Source organism: Dermacentor variabilis, chromosome 3 (genome assembly GCF_050947875.1).
Source record: "Dermacentor variabilis isolate Ectoservices chromosome 3, ASM5094787v1, whole genome shotgun sequence".
Classification (NCBI taxonomy): Eukaryota; Metazoa; Arthropoda; class Arachnida; order Ixodida; family Ixodidae; genus Dermacentor; species Dermacentor variabilis.
The window spans coordinates 165,228,244-165,248,854 of NC_134570.1; the positions used below are offsets into that span (position 1 = coordinate 165,228,244).

The 20,611-nt window shown below is 47.0% G+C and overlaps 1 protein-coding gene across 1 annotated transcript in view; it reads right to left on the bottom strand.

Annotated features, from left to right (window-relative positions):
* Positions 1-555: 555 nt before the first annotated feature.
* The window catches only part of LOC142574884 (uncharacterized), a 48,074-nt gene continuing 28,018 nt past the window's right edge, over positions 556-20,611 (bottom strand). The window contains exon 4 of the mRNA XM_075683881.1: positions 556-3,444. Within this exon, the coding sequence (XP_075539996.1) occupies positions 1,369-3,444 (2,076 nt within the window). The 3' untranslated portion in view covers positions 556-1,368. The remainder of the gene's footprint in view (positions 3,445-20,611) is intronic.

Sequence of the window (20,611 nt, forward strand, 5' to 3'; positions counted from 1 at the left end):
ACGCCTGTCCAGCTAGGTCCTCGACGACCAGCTCAAGTTGATCCAGAGAGCTCATAGATGGCAAGAGCCAGCGAAGCTCTGAATTAGGGGCCCGGAGCATTAGTTTATCTATCCTATCCTCAGTTACGTGCGTCACTGCTATTTGGCGTACACCTGTAAATAAAGTCCTTTTAGGTCAGCCCCTCTCTGATGGACCCCTAATCATAAGGAGTTTCTCTCTCCTTCAAGGGTCCTTCACTGAAAAGGAAATACTGTTTTGTCATGTGTCACCCCTCGTGTACGTCCTTCCGGTTGACGCCACACAGTCTAAAGGCTTTTGAAGTGCCAATCTTTGCTCCAGCCATACCAATCAGCGCTCAGTTGCCCTTCCCCTCTTCCCTCGTGCAGCTCCCGAGATGTATCACTCCGATTTATCACCGATGTATAACTCTCGGAGCAATCGCTCTCCGCTGCAATCTCCGCAAAGCTCAATCACCCTCCGGCTTCAGACAGAGCTTATTTTAGGTCAAATAACCCAAATACCGTGGCGAGCATGAAGAGAGCCCACGTGCTGGGGGAGAGCACAATTTTATTAGAGGCACGCCGATCTTTTTGTAGCCACGTTTTTACAACTGCCTTTTGGTACAACTGAGCAGTGACGTGAATAAACGCTCGCTATAATGCATGTTCAAACGACACTTCGCAATGATCATCAATGTCATGGGCAAGATGAGCTCGCACTTGTGAAATGCAAAATAGAAGTGAGTGAATAATCTTTATTTGGGAGACTAAACAAACTCACACTTTAGTTACAATAATGCTACAAGCCCAAAATCTAAATTATTCATAGGAGGTACAATCACTGGTGTGTGCTACGTGTCGGCGCTCAATATAATCTACGAAAATTTACTAAGTAGTCAGTTAGGTGCCAAAAACACTGTCTAAAATTCTATAAAAATACTAACAGGAGTGAAAAATTATTAGATAGCGCCACTGAAACCTGAAGACAAACGAGCGTAACACAAGTATAGCGATTGTACTGCGCAACGCAAACCGAGAGTCGCGCGATAACATGCGCCTGAAGACAAATCCAGTCACCGATGCACAACGCGGACGTGACGTGGTTACTTTGCATTCGCAACGCGGGCTCGGTATGGTCGCATATGACGCTGCGATCCGCGGTGTTTGTAGATGCCACTGGCGGTTCACGGCAAGTATCAATGATATGGTCTGTAGCCTGATGAAACATTAGTAACCACAGGTGCTGCAGAAGTCCTATAAACCTTTACCGTTTTCACATCAGGTAAGAGTTGTTTTCTTGCAGGCAGAATTAGTCAATAGAGAAAAGGCCAAAAAGTAAAAGGAAAGAAGGCAACACGGAGCGATGTCTTAATCTAAAATGTCGCACGGCTCCTTCGCGAACGAAGATGGGCAGGAGAATGCTTTTGCAAACTCTGGAAAGTGCTTCATGTTCTTGGTACAAGCACCGGGTCCGCTGTGCAGGTCGCACATGATATAGCAGGTGGTGGCGAAAAAAACCTGCTCTGGGCTGTAACCTTGCGCATTCCATAGCGAGACATCCTCGGCATCGCTGCGAAACTGGCGGTACGTGTCATACGCGATTTCCAAAGCCATGTACTGCGGAAAGATTTCCGCGACGTCCATTCCACTGCACGAATAGGGCGCCCAGACATAGGCCTTGGAAAAACCAGACGGAGAGGGTTCGATGGTTTCGCCGCCGTCCAGTAGCAGAGATAGACTGTTGAGCACGCGAACGAGCTCAGTGGCGTATATGAAGCCGAGGCCACCGTAGAATACGGCACTGGATGCGTTCGGATAATAAAACGGGACTCTGAGCAGGGCGAGGGACAAGGAGATCGCCCGGGTCATGACATGATGAGAGGAGACTACGGAGCTGTCCGTTCGGAACACCGTGGAATCGGCAGAGCGTTCATCCAAGTAATTTGATGACTGTTGGTAGCTCGCCGCTCTGGACAGCCACCGGCCTACAAAGGTGTCTTCGTCCGTAGTCGCGTTGTTTGTCTCGGTGCCGTACAGCCGGAGGAGGCGCTCTTCACTGGCATACGGAGCAGGAAGCCAAAATACGGGCTTCATATGCTCCAGAAGCAAAGCAAACCGAGCACCCATGGCTGAACTGACTTTAGAAACGGCAATGGCGTGAATATTCCCTAGACGCCTCATGATATCGGCGCGCTCGGAAGGATGAAGACGGGCACGTTTTTCACTGGAAAATATGGCGTTGTAGTTTACAGCCGCCTGAATGGAGCAGATAACCTTCTGAGTGAACTCGCCACGCTCTGGATCTCTCCGAAAACTGCCGAACAGAACGTTGCTCGCTAATACTCCGAGGATTTGCACGAACCACCAGTGGACGTGTAGGTATATGTCTCGTGCCGAGTACGTCTTGAAAAGCGTATCCATGGAAGTGAGCAAGTTCCGGTCTGAAAAGTACACCACATCTTCCTGGCTAATGGGTGGGTCGACGCTCCAGAGGGGCCCCAAGGCTTCCAGCCAATGTTCAACTGTGGTGTTCACCACGAAGTGTGGCACTCTTTTGATTTGCACCAGTGCAGGCATGTGGTACTTGAACCTGGTCACTTGACTGAGGTTTCCGAAGACGGCTTTCTGCAAAAGCTTGCTGCCTCGTGTGAACTCGCGAAACGACGCCCCAATGCTGCCTCGGTAGACAGTATCCACGAGGGTGTTCACGAACCATGTATTCACATCTTCGTACTCCGTAATGGCTTCGTGAATGATGGCATAAAGGTCGCCGAAGGCTGCAGGGCTTAATGTCAAGGTCCTACTCTCTACACTTGGCGGGATGGCTAGATCCACGTAGAACCACAGGGGAAGCGCCCAGTTGTATGCCAGCTCGGCCAGCGCTGTTAGCGGCTTCGAGTAGTCGCTTTCGCTGACGTTCTCGGCGGGATAGCCAAAACCGCTTCTGTTCATGAAGCTGGAGAGCTGATCGAGAACTTTGGTGTCGTCGGAAGGTCGGTTCTTGAAGCACACGTTCATCATGCTCTCCGGCCGATTCGTGATAGAGAGAGCGTGCTGCTGGCTGATAAAGTCTGCCATACTGACGACGTGGTCCGTGAGCGCGTCGGCGAGGACGCTCTGCGTAATTCGCCTTCTCACGTTGTTTCTTTCGTGTCGTGCCACCCAGGCCGAGCATATGAAACGGCCAAAGTCTTCGCAAGGGCTGCTCTTGTGAAGGCCGTTGGTGATATCGCTCAGACCAACGGTGTCGGCGTGGTCGAGACAACCACTGCTTCTGCAGAAGCGCTCCCCCCCAGTAGGCGTCGCACCTGCCCTGCTGCGGTGCACTAGAAAGCTGATCGAACCTACAGCAACGAGGGCTAGGATGAAAACGAAGAGAAGCACGGCGACCATCCAGTAGCGCCCTGTGGGTGCCGCGGCGGCGTGGTCACGTTTCACGACAGTCTGAAAAAAAGAAAATTAGGACGTGATAAATAGCGTTGCCTTTCATGTCGTTCTATGCAGTATAAGGTTAGGTTTTGAGAGCGACACTTCCACAATTGATTTCGTTTTCCCTTATGTAGCGATCAAAATGTGAAGGGCCCGTGTGATGGTCAGGGAACTATGGTGGGCGTGTAAAGAACTGAGGGCACCTGAAAGACATGATTCCCTTTCAACTTGTATATTTTTGGGAGTTGGGTGACTTATGTTTCAATACACTTTACTGCCGAAAGGGGAAGACGTGTCTCTGTCGGCCTCTCGCGCCCTTGTCTTTCCGCGTTAAAGAGGATCAAAAATTGAAACACGTAAATGGCTACGCAAAAGCTCGCGCCCACCTTTCCGCATGATCAAATAGAGTGTGTGCACGCAATACAATCTAGACATGACAGTGTTCCACTTTGCGCGTTCATTGTGTTCATTTGTGCATCGGTCACTCTTGCGGTCACTTGCTAACACGCATTTTCACCACAATGCTTCAGTTTCTTGCACTGGCCTTCGTGCACTAAACGGAAACACCTGTAGTAACCGGACACCGGATTAAAGGCCGATTCCTTTTTTTTTTTCGGACGTCAGGGTCACAGTATTTTCTTGTATGAGCAGAAATTATAGGCTAAGGAGTAATTTGTATTGATATTCCATTGCCTATATATGCCTATTTTTGTCTCTTACGCCTATATACTATGGCTCTTTTTAGCAACGGAAAATGCTTTGTTTGGGGGCTCATTCTCTTTCGAAAGCAAATTAGGTTACTGCTCTTCACAAGAGCTGGCAACGCTAGCAGACGCTGCTGCTAATGGCAACGCGCCTGGCAATGGGACTTCGCAAATAAGCACCTGCGCGGTCGAGATTTTGATAGCCCCTCGTCATGTGCCTGACGCCGCTTAGCAATGCTAGAGAAAATGTAACCAAGTGTTTCCTCTTTCTGCAATAGACAGGTAAAACCGTGTTACGCTGTAAGCAAGCATTGCATAAAGCCATAGCATTTGGAGATAGGCCTGCCGTAGACTGTAGCCTGTAAGGATTGTCGACTGTAGAGTGCTTTCTTAGGGGGAAGCCTGCAGAGCCCACTGGAAATGCTGTTCGCTGTACTTATGCAGTGCTCCTCTTGGACGCCTCCGCTCCTCTCGTAAAACGAATAAGTCTGCCCCTCGACAAGCACTTAGTTGCTCTATTTATTTAAGCAACTGTGCGTAAGGAGATACATACTCCTATGCTCCAGCATTTAGTAAAATGAGGAAACACAACGTCAAGAATAAATTCCTAGTGATATACAACATTTTTTAAGGATTGGGGGCTCAATCCCATCACTCGTAATCAGTTGTCAAGATTCGTGTCGGGCATGAATTAGAAGGTACCTGGCCCATGCCGTCGTCCAACTTATCCACGTTGAGGACGTTGTTGAAGGGAAGGACTGCTTCTCAACGAGAACGAGGAATATGGGTTTATTTACAGTATCTACATAAGGACGTTGCAGTTCATCAGTCTAGCATGATAGCGAGAGAAAGTACTGAGCGGCCGCACAACAGCGGTTTATAAACACTCGGTCGTCCTTCTATCCCAAGGTGAGGGAAACGTTCGACCAGTCATCGTAAACAAGTCGCCTCTCTGCGCGAGGGATTACACACACACACTTCCACACAGATTCACGGTTCTCAACCGACGTCAGACGGACTTCGTAGAACTCGGGGGCTACGTCGGGAAAGGCGCCTTTTATTCCCCGAACTGACCCCCGCAGCGCGGCTGCCGGTTGCCCATTGTCTTGCGTCTTGAACGGCGCGTGGGAAGGGGCCTCGAACTACGTTCCCTCGGGGACTCCCTTGTTCACAGCAGACCAGATCGGCGGTGGCGGGTTCAGGCACAAAGCCTGCTTCGTCGAACTCATCTTGGCTCCAGCGACGGAGAGTCGAGGGCGCGCATATTGTTCTCCACACACAGGCGACTTAGTGGCGCCGTGGCTAGAGGTTTCCGGTGACGTTCCAGGAAAAGTTGACGCCGCTGTCACAACTGGCTGGCAAAAGTTTCACCTCAGCGGGCCGTTCTTAACAGCGCCTCCACGGCCCGGAAAAGCTCGACTACCCAGCGTTGACAACCGCTTGCCAGGAAGAGAACAGCTGGTGGCCAGGGCGTGATGCCTTGGCTCGCAGCGACCACTACTGTGTAATGATGTCACCGCCCCAAAACATCCAACAAGGACAGGCAACTGCAAAACAAACTTCACAACATGGCTCTGCGCCGAGATGTACTACCTTGGATCTCACTTTAGACCCGCTAGGCTTCAAGGAAAACATAAGTGCAGAAACAAAAATTCTGCATTTCGCTATGTCAATTTTTGAAGCAATTTCGTGCTGACAAATTCAGCAATCATAAAGGGAATTCTGCTAATTTAGAGGGGATCTTTTCGGCTTAACAAGATTGAACATAGTGACCCTAAAATTTAGGCGGGACCCCTAAACGCAGAATTCAACTTAGCCTGCTCAAACCATCCGCATTGCTATGAATCTTGCCCTTCTTATATCTAACGGAGAAGTTGTACTCTTGGAGAGTGAGGCTCCATCGGAGCCTGCGGCCATTCTTGTATGACATTTGATTGAGTCACGTCACAGGACAGTGGTCGGTCTCGAAGATGAACTTCGCTCCGTACAAGTAACACGACAACTTCTGGGCGGCCCAAACTAAACAAGCGCATTCCTTCTCTGAAGCGCTGTAGGATTCCTCTCTTACATTTAGTTTACGGCTGCCATAGAGGATAGGATGCTCCTCGTTATCGTCGCCGACCTGACTACGTACCAGAACGGCAAGTTGGGCCAGTTGGTTGGGATTCATGATAAGGGTTGTAACAGCGCACCCAAGACAAGGACAATAGAAGGAATAAAACGACGACACAGCGCTGTGTCGTCGTTTTATTTCTTTTATTGTCCTTATCTTGGGTGCGCTGTTACAACCCTGACTAAGTACCACGCCCATACCTCTGTCGCTTCCGTTGCATTGAACTATGAATTCCTTTGTGTAGTCTCACGCGCGAAGCACAGAACGAGAAACCAATAGCGTTTTCAAACTTTGGAAAGCGTTCTCTTTGTCCTTATCCCAGTGTACGCTACTCGGTGCTCCCTTTCGGAGGGCGTCCTTTAATGGACTTGCCATTTGCGAGTAATTCGGAATGTACCGTTGATAGTACCCCACAAGTCCTAAAAATGAACGAAGGTCTGTTTTCGTGCGCGGCTGAGGAAATTCTCCAATCGTAGCTATTTTCATCTCGGCCAGCCGTCTCGTGCCCTGGCCGACAACATGGCCCAGATAAGTAACCTGCGAGCAACCAAATGTACACTTTTACGCTTTCATCGTTAAACCGGCTTCCCTCAACCGTGAGAACACCTGTTTGAGGTGCGATACGTGTTGTTCCCAGCTGTCCGAAAAAATGGCTGCATCATCAAGATATGGCAATGCGAACTCCTGCAAGTCTTTTAGGACAATATCCATTAATTTAGAGAAGCTAAACGGCGCGTTCTTCAGCCCGAAGCTGAGTGCGAGAGGGCGAAAAGTGCCTACAGGTGAGATAAATGCGGCATAGCGACTGGCACTTTCTGAAAGGGGAACTTGCCAGTACCCCCGGACGAGATCTATAGTTGAAATGTATTTAGCAGCGCTAACTCTTTCAATTCGTTCCTCAATGTTGGGTATCGGGTACAGCTGATCCCTAGTGATGGCATTTAAATTCCTCTGTCAACACACGGACGAGGGTCCTTGTTAGGGGTTTCTACCAGTTATAGCGGTGTCGTGTAGTCACTCTAAGCGGGCTCAATAACCCCCAACTCTAGCATGCGCTGTATCTCTGCCTCCAAAATCTCTCTGTCTTGGAGACACCCTGTAAGGCTTTGATCTTACGGGTTCGGTCGATGTCAGCTCTATTTCATGCTTTATTAGTTCGGTTCCACCCGGCCGATCGCTGAATCTGTCGAGATATTCCCCTAACACCCCTTTTAGCTCATCTAGCTGCTCGGGTCTTAGAGCGTGCGAGTTTACCGAATGTTTTACTATTCTTCTAGGCCGATTTCAGAGTTGGAGGTCGCCTTATACTCCTTAAGCTTGGTACTAGTGCCATCCTGCTCTTTGAGGGTATAGTTAACGACTCCGCTCCGCTCTACATACGGCGTCATCAAATTGCAGTGATATAACCTCACCACTTTCCTGCGACTAGGCATTTTCAAAGCATAGTTAGTATCTGAAAGTTTGTGCAACACTTGAACGGGCCCGTCCCAGTGAACTTCAAGCTTGTTTTTTCTTGATGGTTTGAGGATCATTACCTGGTCTCCGGCGTTAAACGTACGAAGCCTCGCATTCTTGTCGTAATAGAATCTGGTGTTCTTTTGAGCTACTCCCATGTTTTGCTCGACTAGTTTTTGGGTTGCGCTTAGCCGTTCCAGCAGATTTAGCACGTATTCAACCACTGTAGGACTCTTTCCTCTTTCATCCCACATCTCTCTTAACATTCTTAGTGGAAAACGGAGTGTCCTCCCATACACTATTTCTGCTGGCGAGAACCCGGTCGCTTCATGTGGAACCATTCGCAAAGCAAACAAAGTTGCCGGCAGACAGTTCTCCCAGTCCTCTTTGTGCTCGTAACAGAGCGCACGCAAAACTCGCTTAAGCACTAAATGCCACCTCTCTACACTGTTTGACTGAAGGTGATAGACGGAACTGTGTATTAACTTTACCCCGCACTTTTCAAAGAATGTGTGAGTCAGTGCGCTGATGAATACGGACCCTTGATCCGCCTGAATTTCGGCTGGAAACCCAACTCGTGCAAATACTGTCAAAAACGCGTCTACTACTTCGGTGGAGCTGAGCTCTTTCAGAGGGATTGCTTCAGGAAACTTTGTAGCCGGACACAACATGGTAAACAAGTACCTGTAAACCGATATTGTTTTTGGTAGAGGCCCTACCGTGTCTATCACAAGTCGTCTGAAAGGTTCTGTTACTAAGGGCACTACCTTTAGTGGAGCTTTCCATGCCTCTCCTGGTTTACCCGAGCGCTGGCATGCGTGGCATGATCTTACAAAGTTTTCTACGTCTTTGAAACAGCCAGGCTAGTAGTATTCCATAAGCAATCTTTCCTTTGATTTGTTTATGCCTAGGTGGCCGGACCACCCATTTCCATGACTGAGACTCAAAAGGTCCTCCCTGTACTTAGTAGGTACGACTAACTGATCTAAAATCCTACCCTTTCGATCTCTGTAGTTCCAATACAACAATCCTCCTCTCTCACGTATCGTCACGTTGCACCTAGCAATGCCTTCTTTAGCTGTGTCATGTAATTTAGCTAACCTCTCATCATTCTTTTGCTCGGCTGCCAGTGACTCTCTATCCACACGTAAGAGCTGATCAAAGTTCTTTGAGGCCGGTGATAATAACGACCCTGCCTCGATTGCGATTGTGTCAGCTTGTTTTTCCTGCAGGCTTGAACTTTGACACTCTAGTGATACGCTCTCATTGAGCTGGTCAGCTGGCAAGCTTTCCTTAACTGTTTTTTTGTCCCTCGGGCCTAGCTCGGATTCGGGTATTGAAGTTATCCCTTTTTCTGCTTCCGCTGGAGCAGCTTGTGCATTTTCAGCCGAAAGCGACGCGATTTTACGAGCTTGGCCTCGGGTCAATGCCTGTACTATGCCCTCTGCCAGTTTAGGCCCTTTTTCACGTAATAACCGATTTGAACGATTCGAAAAAATGTAAGGGTACTGCAGTGACAAAAATTTGGAGACTGCAGCCTCAGTCTCTAGCTCCCCGAATGGTCCCCTGATTTTGACTTTCGCCATGGGCAGACACACGCTGTGTTCTTCTACAACCTGTTTGATCCATGCTACTTCTCCGGTGAAGTCATCTACCGTCAAGTATGACGGATGGACAATGTCCATCGTGGCAGCACTGTCTCGCAGCACCCGACATGGTTTGCCATTAACTTGCAGATCGTGCAGCTATGGGCTTAAAAGTTCCATATTCTCGTCTTTCTCGTCTACGTAGGAAAAAACTACGCTAGGCTTTCCGCAGTTCACAGCTATATGTTCCAGTTTGTGGCATATATAACAGCGGATTGGTCTGAAAGATTCGAATTTTCTTTTCTGCTCTTTTGGTACTGTTTCCCCGTTTGATTTCTCCTCGCTCTTTTCTGAGGGCTTTCCTCCACGTCTGCAGGCTCCGGTCGTCTAGTCTGCGAACCCTTTTTGAACGGAAATGGTTTCCGTGGTCCACTTCGACCGTCCCAATTTCCGCCCTCGGCGTTCAACTTTCTACGCGTTGCGTACTCTTCGGCTAATTCAGCTGCCCTTTCCACAGTGTTTACATTCCCTCTGTCTTACACCCACAGTTTCACCGCTTGGGGGATGCTTTTGTAAAACTTCTCTAGACACATGCATTCAATGATCATGTCTCTGTTGTCGTACGCTTCCGCGCTTTTCAGCCACTCGACTAGGTTGGCCTTTAAGCCGTATGCAAACTCCGGATACCCCTCGCTATCTTTCTTGCCTGTGCTTCTAAACCTTTGCCGAAAAGCTCCGGCTGAAAGGCGGTATTTCTTCAGGAGACTAGCCTTAACTTTCGCATAATCATATGCATTCTGTGCACTGAGTCTGGCGATTACTCCCGCCGCCTCACACGGCAACATAGACAACAACCGCTGTGGCCATGTACTCTGAACGAAGTTCATCTTCTCGCAAGTCCTTTCAAAATTGCTTAGGAACAAGCCTATGTCGGTCCCGACCTCAAATGGCTTTAATAGCCTGTCCATGCGGTATGATTCTGCCTCACTTGATTGTCCCAGAGCCCCTTCACTTCCTTGAGACAACTCCAGACGTTTGCTTTCCAGTTCAAGTTGCATTTTTCTTAACTCGCGTTCCTCTATCTCTCTCTCTGTCCCGTTCTTCTCTGTGTCGTTCTTATCTTTCTTTTCAGAAGTTCCAAACCCATTTCAATTTCTTCCTCACTGGTCTGTTCGGAAATTAGCTTCAGTAATTCCGATTTTAGCATTTCCTTGCGTACATCTAGGCCCAGTTCCTCATCAACAATCAACAATTCGTCTCTCAGCAGGGTCCTTAACTCCATGATTGCTGCTTTACTGCCTTGGTCCTGCTCGCTAAACGTACCTAGGAAAACACAACCTAGCTAACACTCAACAATCTAGCTTTCCCTACTGTTCTAAACAGAACAACCACAAAATGAAGCCTAGAGAGTCAAAGCAAGAACCAAGCACTCACCGCAGACACAGCACCACGTCGCAAAGTCCATCTCACCGCTGTCAGCCAGTTGTAAGGATTGGGAGCTCAATCCCATCGTCTGTAATCAGTTGTCAAGATTGGTGTCTGGCATGAATTAGAAGGTACCTGGCCCATGCCGTCGTCCAACTTATCCACGTTGAGGACGTTGTTGAAGGGAAGGACTGCTTCTCAACGAGAACGAGGAATATGGGTTTATTTACAGTATCTACATAAGGACGTTGCAGTTCATCAGTCTAGCATGATAGCGAGAGAAAGTACTGAGCGACCGCACAACAGCGGTTTATAAACGCTCGGTCGTCCTTCTATCCCAAGGTGAGGGAAACGTTCGACCAGTCATCGTAAACAAGTCGCCTCTCTGCGCGAGGAATTACACACACACACACTTCCGTACAGGTTCAGGGTCCTCAACCGACGTCAGACGGACTTCGTAGCACTCGGGGCTTAGGTCAGGAAAGGCGCCTTTTATTCCCCGAGCTGACCCCCGCAGCGCGACTGCCGGTTGCCCATTGTCTTGCGTCTTGAACGGCGCGTGGGAAGGGGCCTCGAACTACGTTCCCTCGGGGACTCCTTTGTTCACAGCAGAGCAGATCAGTGGTGGCGGGTTCCAGCACAAAGCCTGGTTCGTCGAACTCATCTTGGCTCCAGCGACGGAGAGTCGAGGGCGCGCGTATTGTTCTTCACACACAGTCGACTTAGTGACGCCGTAGCTAGAGGTTTGCGGTGGCGTTCCAGGAAAAGTTGACGCCGCTGTCGCAACTGGCTGGCAAAAGTTGCACCTCAGCGGGCCGTTCTTAACAATTTGCTTAAGGAAGAAAGCTTGTGAGCAGTCGAGTCGTGACAATGTTACCGCACCATAGTTCGAGCTTAATGCACCCCATTCTTGTTGCCGCAGCTGCCGAAATATTTCTACAATATTGTAGTTTGCGTTAGACAAAAAACGTGTATTTTTTTCTGCTCAATGAAAATTCGAAGGTTGTTATAGGCGAACGCCTAATAATTTCAGAACGTTTAAAACCTTCAAACACACGGAAAAACAATAACATTCCATTCAGCTATGTCGATGGTGAGCCTTCGTTTTCAGCCTACAGGCTAATAGCCTAACTGTGAAGACGACGAACGCTGGCCAGTCATCAGCAGCAGCGATGGGAACGGGATGCGCCGCTCGTGCTGGGACTCCGGCTACTGCTTGACCGCTGCATTAGTCGCCCTCATTCCTCAGTCAATAAACTTCTTCACAAATGGTGGAAGGTGGGGGGTAATTTGGGAAACTACCACGCTGGAACTACTGTCCCGCACGCTACCATCTACCATGCCCGACGACGCATCCTCGCAGGCGCCTCCTCCTCCATTAGTAGTGTGCTCCGGTGTGCTCCGCCAAAGGGACCCTGCTATTTTCAGCGGCGCGGATGAAAACGGCGCGGACGATTGGCTCTTGTCGTGCGAGAGGGTAAATTTCCATAACAAATGGGACGATGCCGCAAAACTGAACAACGTGATTTTCTGTCTCGCCGGTCTGGCCAGCCTCTGGTACAAGAACCATGACAGGGATCTCCAGACGTGGTCAGCGTTTAAGACTTCTTTCACAGACGTGTTTAGCCGCCCAGCTGTTCGCAAGCTGCGCACAGGGCAGCGTTTGTAGGAACGAGCTCAGCAGCTGGGTGACTTTTATTCACCATCTACTTCGAAGGCATTCTAGATTTGTGCAAGAGAGTCGACGCGGCAATTTCAGAGTCAGACCAAATCAAGAATATTATGAAGGGAGTGGAGGACGGCGTTATCAACATGCTGCTTTCGAAGAACCCGCGCATTGCGGCAGAGGTAATTACCCTGTGCCAAAGCTATCAGGAGCTGCGAAGGCCGCGGTCGTTGACCCACCGACCTTCTTCACACGACCAATATCTGGCTGGACTGGCTGCCGTTTCCGATCAGTCAATGCTACTCACTGAGATAAAGGGCGTTTGTGCTTGAGGAAGTTCACCAAACATTCCACCAAACGCATCATTGCTTCTTCCCGTATGCTGCAGCAGTTTCTCCGACGCAGTCGCACTATTTTCTTCATCCTTAAAGGAAAAGCCGTTGTGCTACCTTGCGCTGCTGTTGACACTACGCAAGGCAACAGCAACCTCTTTGTTTCGAACCCGCTTCTGTATCCTATGACACTACTTCGAGGAAAATGCCTGGGCAAGGTGGAAGCCATTGACGACAATCAAGTCATTGACGTATCGGATGACAGAACCTCTGCCTGCAGCTGAACGTGCAGTGCTTTATCTACGTCTACAGCAATTTCCACAGATGCGTTTGGTTAAACTTTACCGTGGTTAACTCGCTCAACAGTGTGGTTAACGCCAACCGTAGTCCGCCAGAATTACACGGGCTATCCCGATCACGGTTAATGGTCTGATGATGCGTCACGTGATCTCTTGCGTACAGGTTCATTTTGAATAATTTTTCTTCGACATTTGATTACAGTGGTTTAAAGAAGTTATTTTTCAGCAAAACAATTGCCATATTTGAGAGTTTTAACGTGTAAGACTGCGTTTTGCACGTGCAGGTTATTTATTTTCGATACTCCTGCTCTCAGTTGTGAGCATGCCTGGTGGGCATACAACTATATAAAAAGTCAGAATTAAGGGTCCCAAATGGGTAAATACAAAATAAAATTAAGTCCACTGAACGAAAAGGTAAAAAAGAATTCTTAATGAACAAACGAACGTTTCAACTAACAAACATTGGTTACATAATTAAAAGGAGTACAACGTTACGCGAATGCACCTTGGAACTATACGCTTGCATTTACAAAAAAAAATAATAAGAAAGGAAGAAAAGGCAGTGCTATCAGGTGTTAATTTGTGCACATTGCACAAATTATCACAAAAAAAAAGTACACGTTAAAATTGCTGCAGTTATAAGTTTCAAAGCAGCGCCATCAAACTGGACAAGAAAGTGAGACGCACGCAAACACACATCGTTTGTGTGTGTCTCACGTGTCCAGTTTGATTGTGCTGTTCTTAAATTTTGAAATTTGTGCGTAGCCGTCATCTCTGTGTGGAGGCACGCGTTTCGACCACTTGAGCGCAGAGCGGCCAGATTATCTTCCCAAATGCGTATCAGTGCCTCATGCAGTTGTCGCGTCAGGCCAAATGATGCACTTTTTAGAAGATATCTGCGAAGCGCCAGCGCTGCACTCAGGAGAAGTGTCTGCCATTTTTCCAGTTTCCGAAACGTCGGTTACACTAAACCGAGGTTGCCAAGCTCGGTTGCCGGTCAACCGCGGTTAGCGGCCTAACCACATTTTCGCTTACCGTGTAACCGCGCTAACCGCGTTTAGCGATAACCGTGGTTACGTTAACCGCGGTTAAAGTAGCCCGTGTAACAGGAGTATTGAACGAACTTCGTTCTTTCGATGTCACGCAAAGTTCTTTGGGCAGCACGTCCACCTTTACGCATGCCATTGACATCGGCTCCCAGCCGCTATTACAACCCCCGTATCCCGTATCTGTTTCAGGGCGTCATGTTATCAACGAGCAAGTCGACTACATGCTTCGCCGCCTGGCGGTTCGACCTTCGTATAGTCCGTGGGCGTCTCCTGTTGTCCTTGTTAGGAAGAAGGATTACTCTGTTCGCTTCTGTGTAGATTACCGACTTAACAAGATCACTCTCAGGGATGTCTATCGCCCACCACCCATAGATGACGCCATTGACTGTCTGCAAGGCGCGGAATTATTTTCTTCATTAGATTTGCGTTAGGCATATTGACAAGCGTCAGTGGCAGAAGTCGACCGGCCGAAGACAGCATTTCTTACGCCTGAGGGTTTATACGAATTTAACGTAATGCCTTTTGGACGTTGTAAGGCGCCTGCAACATTTGAGCGCATGAGAGGCGCAGTTTTGCGTGGTTTGAAGTAGTACACATGTCTGTGCTATCTCCATGTTGTCTTTACTCCAGGTATCACCACGCACCTTCAGCGGTTCAAATGTGTCCTGACATGCTTAACGAATGCCGGCTTACAGCTGAACTTGAATAAGGGCTGCTTTGCAGTAGGACAGCTAGCTTACAACACTCGGTCATGTTTTATCCAAGAACGACGTCCTCCCTGATCCGACCTAACTTCACGCCGTCGCTGAAATCCCAAAAGCAACGACGGATAAACGAACTGCGTCGTTTCGTTGGACTCTGCTCCTACTTCAGACGGCTCAACCGAAATTTTGCCGCCATCGTATCACCCCTGACGAAGCTGCTCGGTAGCAATGGCACTCTCTCCTCGTGGTCATCGGAGTTCGAGGACGCTTTCATGACTCTGCGCCATCTTCTTACTTCAACCCCAATTTTGCGTCATTACCACCCTACGGAAGTGCACACGGACGCCAGTGGTATAACAGAGGCATATCATTGAAGCTCTAAACCTAAATTTGGTGATCATATGTTGCTTCTATTTTAATTGTAACACTGGTTGACTTGAAACCAATGGCAATGTAGTTTAACTTCTGTGATTAACCACTTAGTAGCTTCTATGACGTACGTTTTCGCCATTGTATGCAGGATAGTTTGGCTACCCTACGTGTTTATGCTGTCAGAAGGAATATTTGCAACCAAAAAGCGGCCTCTCGTCGGCCCAGGAAACTTCTGTGAGGTGAAGGTTTGCACATATGGTTGTTGCATTTTGTGCCCCACAAGTGAAAGGTGCGTCATTGAGAAGAACAAAAGCGAGAAAAAAACAAGGAAGAGACGAGTATACAAAACTGGCGCTTACTTCCAGCTCAGCCTTATTGAATAAACGTGATATCTAAAAATACAACACGAGACCAGCACGGCGTATCACATTCAAGATAAAGTAACTAAATATTAAACGCACCAGGACCCCCTCCCCCTTCCCTAAACAACTACATCATAGCCATGCACCATCACGGAACCGTGCGGCTCAGCATACCAAAAGTGATCAGAGACAAGAGTGATTCGCGCACCGAACAACGCTTGCATGTAAGAATACGTGAAGCACATGCGCTGACCCACCAAATAATAAAAATGTAGAACGACAAGAGTTCAAGAGGACATGTTGTACCGGTAACCACGACGCTGAAGTAATAAATAGCCAAACAAGAGATAAGGAAAGCAAAGCCAACTGATGGTACTTGACTGCAAAGTATATGAAACGTGAACATTACAAAAAACAATAACGACACCTAAATAATGAGGCACTGCGTCAGTAAACAGGAATATACTGGGTGAATTTTCTTCTTATGAAAATTGGCTGCACACAGTCCGCGCACAGTATAGATGGTCGCTTACCATTTACCTATACGTATTGCTGATTCGGTACCCTACAGTGCCTAAAATGCAGCTTTACGCGCATGTGTTAGAGGCACCATGGACTGCCATTCTCAGTGCCTAAAAATTCGGAGTATACTTGCAATATTTTCCCTTCTGTATTTTTCTTAAGTAGACAATATAAAGGGCTGGAGTGGACGACAACCTAAATATTACGGACAAGCCCCGCCCACAAGAAAACAGTGTACCTAACCGTCACCTCTGCAAGAGAGCCGAGCCAGCAGGAGTCCACTCACAATTATACACAAGTTATAGGCTCTTTTATCCGTCCTGTGGCAGCACCGGGCACCTTCGTTTGTCGTCCAGGACTGCCCAGGACTAGCCAAGACGCTGCATGCATGCACAACGCTCATTGGCTGAAAGCGCTGCCTCGGGCAGTCGGAACTGTGAGGGACGCATAATCGAAGAGGCCCAGCGCGTTCATGATCACGCATAATCATTAACACCTTGAAGAACCTTAGCAGTTTCGATCATGATCACGAACAGCCTTAGAAAGTTTCGTACCCCAAGTAAAGTTCTGGTCCTGCATTTGGACAATCAAGTTAGCCAAGAAAAAAGTATTCTGTCCTATAGTATACCATAGGCACACGTTCTTGATGAGTTCAGATATAAGGAACGTATCCGATACGTTGAGCTCATTCATGCAGCTTTTTTTTTTACTTAGCTTAAAAGCCTCCTATCAAACATTCTCGCTTTACAGCAAAACTGGCGCCAGCTGGCGAGTTCTATGTAGTATTTATGTGCTATTGAAACTTCTATTCCAGAGGGTTCAGCCGAAAGTTTTTGGGGAGCTTTGAAAGTAAACATAAAAAGGTTCTTTATAAATTCAAGAAGGCTCACTTTTTCGCTGACGTCAAGCGGTATTGCGTAAAGCCCCTCATGGGGCTTTAGTGTTGTGTGTTTAGAACAGCTATGTTTTTCTTTTCCTTTTTCGTTTTCTTCTGTTTTTATATATTTTTTTTTGTTTGCAGAATTGTCATTGGGTCACTGATTTTAGAATGAAACATGAATCTCGGGCCTATTGTATGGGTAATTCTGACGTCACAGCTCAACCAAAAGATAATATTTTAGCTTGAAACAACCAAGTGTTATTTTCCAATAAGCCCAGCATTTGCAGCAGAGCAAAGTTATTAGGCATTGAGCGGATTCTACATGCCTCGGCTGTCTTTCAAAGGTCAAGCGCTGGTGCACTGCGTTGTTGTGGCTGGAGTATTTGTTCTTAGGTTGACACCAAGTGGTTTGGTTGTGACCGACTACAGTTGGCGGCGCAGAAATTGAAAGTTGGAATGAGCGCGCTCTAACGATCACAGACACTTTTAAATGCGTAAGCATTTAGGTGCCTACCCAACCTGTCCGTCTGTCCATTCAGCTCTCGCGTAAGACGAATCGCTATAAAGAAATCAATGCATAAAATAAAGCAAACAAATTCGATATGAAAAACGCTGGCGGTGGTGAATTTCGAACCTACGACCCCACGCTCAGAAGCCGAGTGTCTTGCCAACCGGGCGAAACACCCACGTTTGCAAAAGTAGAAATATAGCTGAACCATTTGAATGTGTTGTACTGGTGCTACAAAGCAAATGTCAAAGGAAAACAGTTTCTGTGACGACTTCATTAAAAGATTTGGTGACTATGGAATAAAAGTCATGTCTAGGACCATATCTAGAGCCGACTTGGACCGTTGTAGTGTAGCGCACTACTGTGTGCCAAAATGGTACGGTCCCAAAAAGGCGACGAGGACACGCCCAGCACGCTCACGGTGCGCTAGTGGTGGAATCGGCGGAATCAGGCTACCGCCCAAGTGAGCGGGCTCGGCTAAAAAGACAATTTGTGGACAGCAGGCTCTAGCGTCTGTCTCGTTTTTCTTCGTCCACAGAAGCACACCAACAGCACTAGATTCGCTCTTAAGAAAAATCTCACCTTACCTAAAGTTCGAACCAACTACTGCAAGCAATCTGTTCATTTCAGCGCTTTTTTATTATGGAACTCGCTACCATTTGTTTTAAAATTAATGAGACTACATACATTTACTAAAAAATTCAAAAAGTTCCTTTTGAACCCGCCGAACTATACATAACATTTTTTATATGCCGCATAATGCATGCGTTTGCATTTTCATTGCTCAATACTAAAGTTTATATCATGCTTAATAATCACGTATGAAACTGTTTAAACAAGCCCATTTTCTGTTCAATTAGTTCATGTTTCCATATGTTGCTTAATTGATCTAATTCGTGTTCTACTGGTTTTTTTAATTGCTGCCTTTCTAATTTGTTTTTATAGTTGTATTTTTACTGTTGCTGCGTTAACTAAGTTTGCTTTTCCATTCGCATATATCATGTACAGGAGATCCCAATTCAGTATCCGACTCCGGGACCTCCTCCTGTATATTACTTGTTGTAACAACTTCGCATGTAGTAAAAAAATTTCATTCTGATTCTGATTCTGAGACATCGGGAAAATTCCGATTTTGCGAAAATGTAATGCCAAACACGCCCCATCTACGATTCGTTTCGGTAGTGACGGGATGCGACTTCCGTTGGGACGTTCTTCCGACCGAAATGCGACCGATCTCTCCGGGCTCAGCGCTTCACGCCGCGTAACACAGATGAGCAGTCAATGAGTTTATAAGGATGATAAGCAGTGATGAGGGGTTATATGAGGTAATGGATCTCTCACGTAGACCGGCACGTGTACCCGATTGACACGTGGTGTTACCATTCCTGAGCATGCGCAGATGAGTTTTGTGTCTTCTTTCTTTTTTCGCCTCAGTGCTCCCTTCAGTTGATAGTCGGCGTTCGTGTTGTCCACTTCTCTACCCTTGTGTCCTGTCTGCGCGCCTCACTTCTATTTTGCATAATGAATCCTTACCAACTAGCTCAGCTTTCTGTCGTTCTAAATAAACTCGCAACTCACTGCGTAGAATCAGGAAACAGCACATTCTGCTTGTACCACTAGGCTAAAGCATGCTATGAAAACGATAGGTCACTCTACGGCATAACATGCGTCATTATCAACTTCCGACCTTCTGAGGCAGTTCACACTCCTGCTACCGTGCGTGCAGACAAAAGTACATTAGCGAGGATATTCGAGGAATTCAGCGCATTCAGCGAGGCATTCAGCGCATGCCGTGATAGGACACCCTCCTTCGCTTCAAACCTGAACCTGGAGCGGCCTTCTCTCGCCGCAGCCGCGAGATAGCGAGCAATTACTTGGAATCGCAAATAGATCTTCACCTATTGAGAAATCAGCTTTTAAAGGCTGTGTTCCAGTGCAGGTATTGCTTTCATTGAGAGGCACATGTTAATGCGGTACTCCTCTGCTCGGTAATCACAGGCAACACCAGCTATAGTATGCAGTATAGTGGCGCAGTTTCACAATTTGACATTATGGTTGGATTTACACCTTGACAACTAGCCAAGCTCCGCATTTATTATTATTATTTATTATTATTATTTATTTTTTGCAGCGCGACATAATAATAATAATAATAATAATAATAATAATAATAATAATAATAATAATAATAATAATAATAATAATAATAATAATAGTAATAATAATAATAATAGTTGAGTTGAGTTGAATTGAGTTTAATGGCACATAAGCAGCTTAGGCTATCATGCGCCAAACACTAGGTGTGGATTCTTTCAATAAGTTGGGACACCTCAGTGAGTCCTTGTCTGGGCAAGAGCCCGGAGAGTCCCAACAAATTAACTAAAGACCTCGGCCTTCTTCTCAGGGATGAGAAGGTGGATGAGGTGTTCTGTAATATGTAGTTAAGCACTCTGCGAAGTTTTAAAGTTTTATGAGAACTCCTGCTTCTTTTAAAAAGCTAAAAAAACATGATACATCAACAAGCGCATCTTCTCCTAAAATCAAAGCTGGGTGAAAAGGGATGTGTTCTGTGTAAAATATGGTAAAAAACGTCTTCCTCAATGGTTCAAGTTTTCTGCATGAAAATAGAATATGGTTTACTGTTAGTTCATCTCCACATAGTTCACATTGGGGTTTGTCTTGCTTTGTTAGAATGAAGTTCTGTGTTAGGTGTGTGTGTCCTATGCGAAGACGGCACAGGATCACTTCTTTGAAACGTTCCTGGTGTGTGCAGGATTTCCATTCACCTAACACGGGTTTTAACAGGTGTAATTTGTTGTTTGCTTCATTGTTCCAGGCAGACTGCCATTTTTTCCTTAGTTTATGATGTATTAACTTCATGCAGTCGTTAGGAGGTAGCTTTACTTTTGTGATTTCTTTGTGCCGGGCCTGTGCCGCGCATGCATCTGCTCTCTCATTGCCACTAATTCCGACGTGGCTCGGAACCCAGCATAATTTAATGTTCAGTCCTTGTGTGGTGGCTTTTATTAAATTGTGTATGATGTCTCCTAATAGTGGTGTGACTGCATTTCTGGCATGAAGAGCTGTGAGTGCGCTTAGGGAGTCTGTGTATATGATACTATTTGCGAGGTTCTCCTTTATTATTTTGTCTATGGCTATAGAAATGGCGTAACATTCAGCAGTGAAAATGGATGTGCACTGCGGA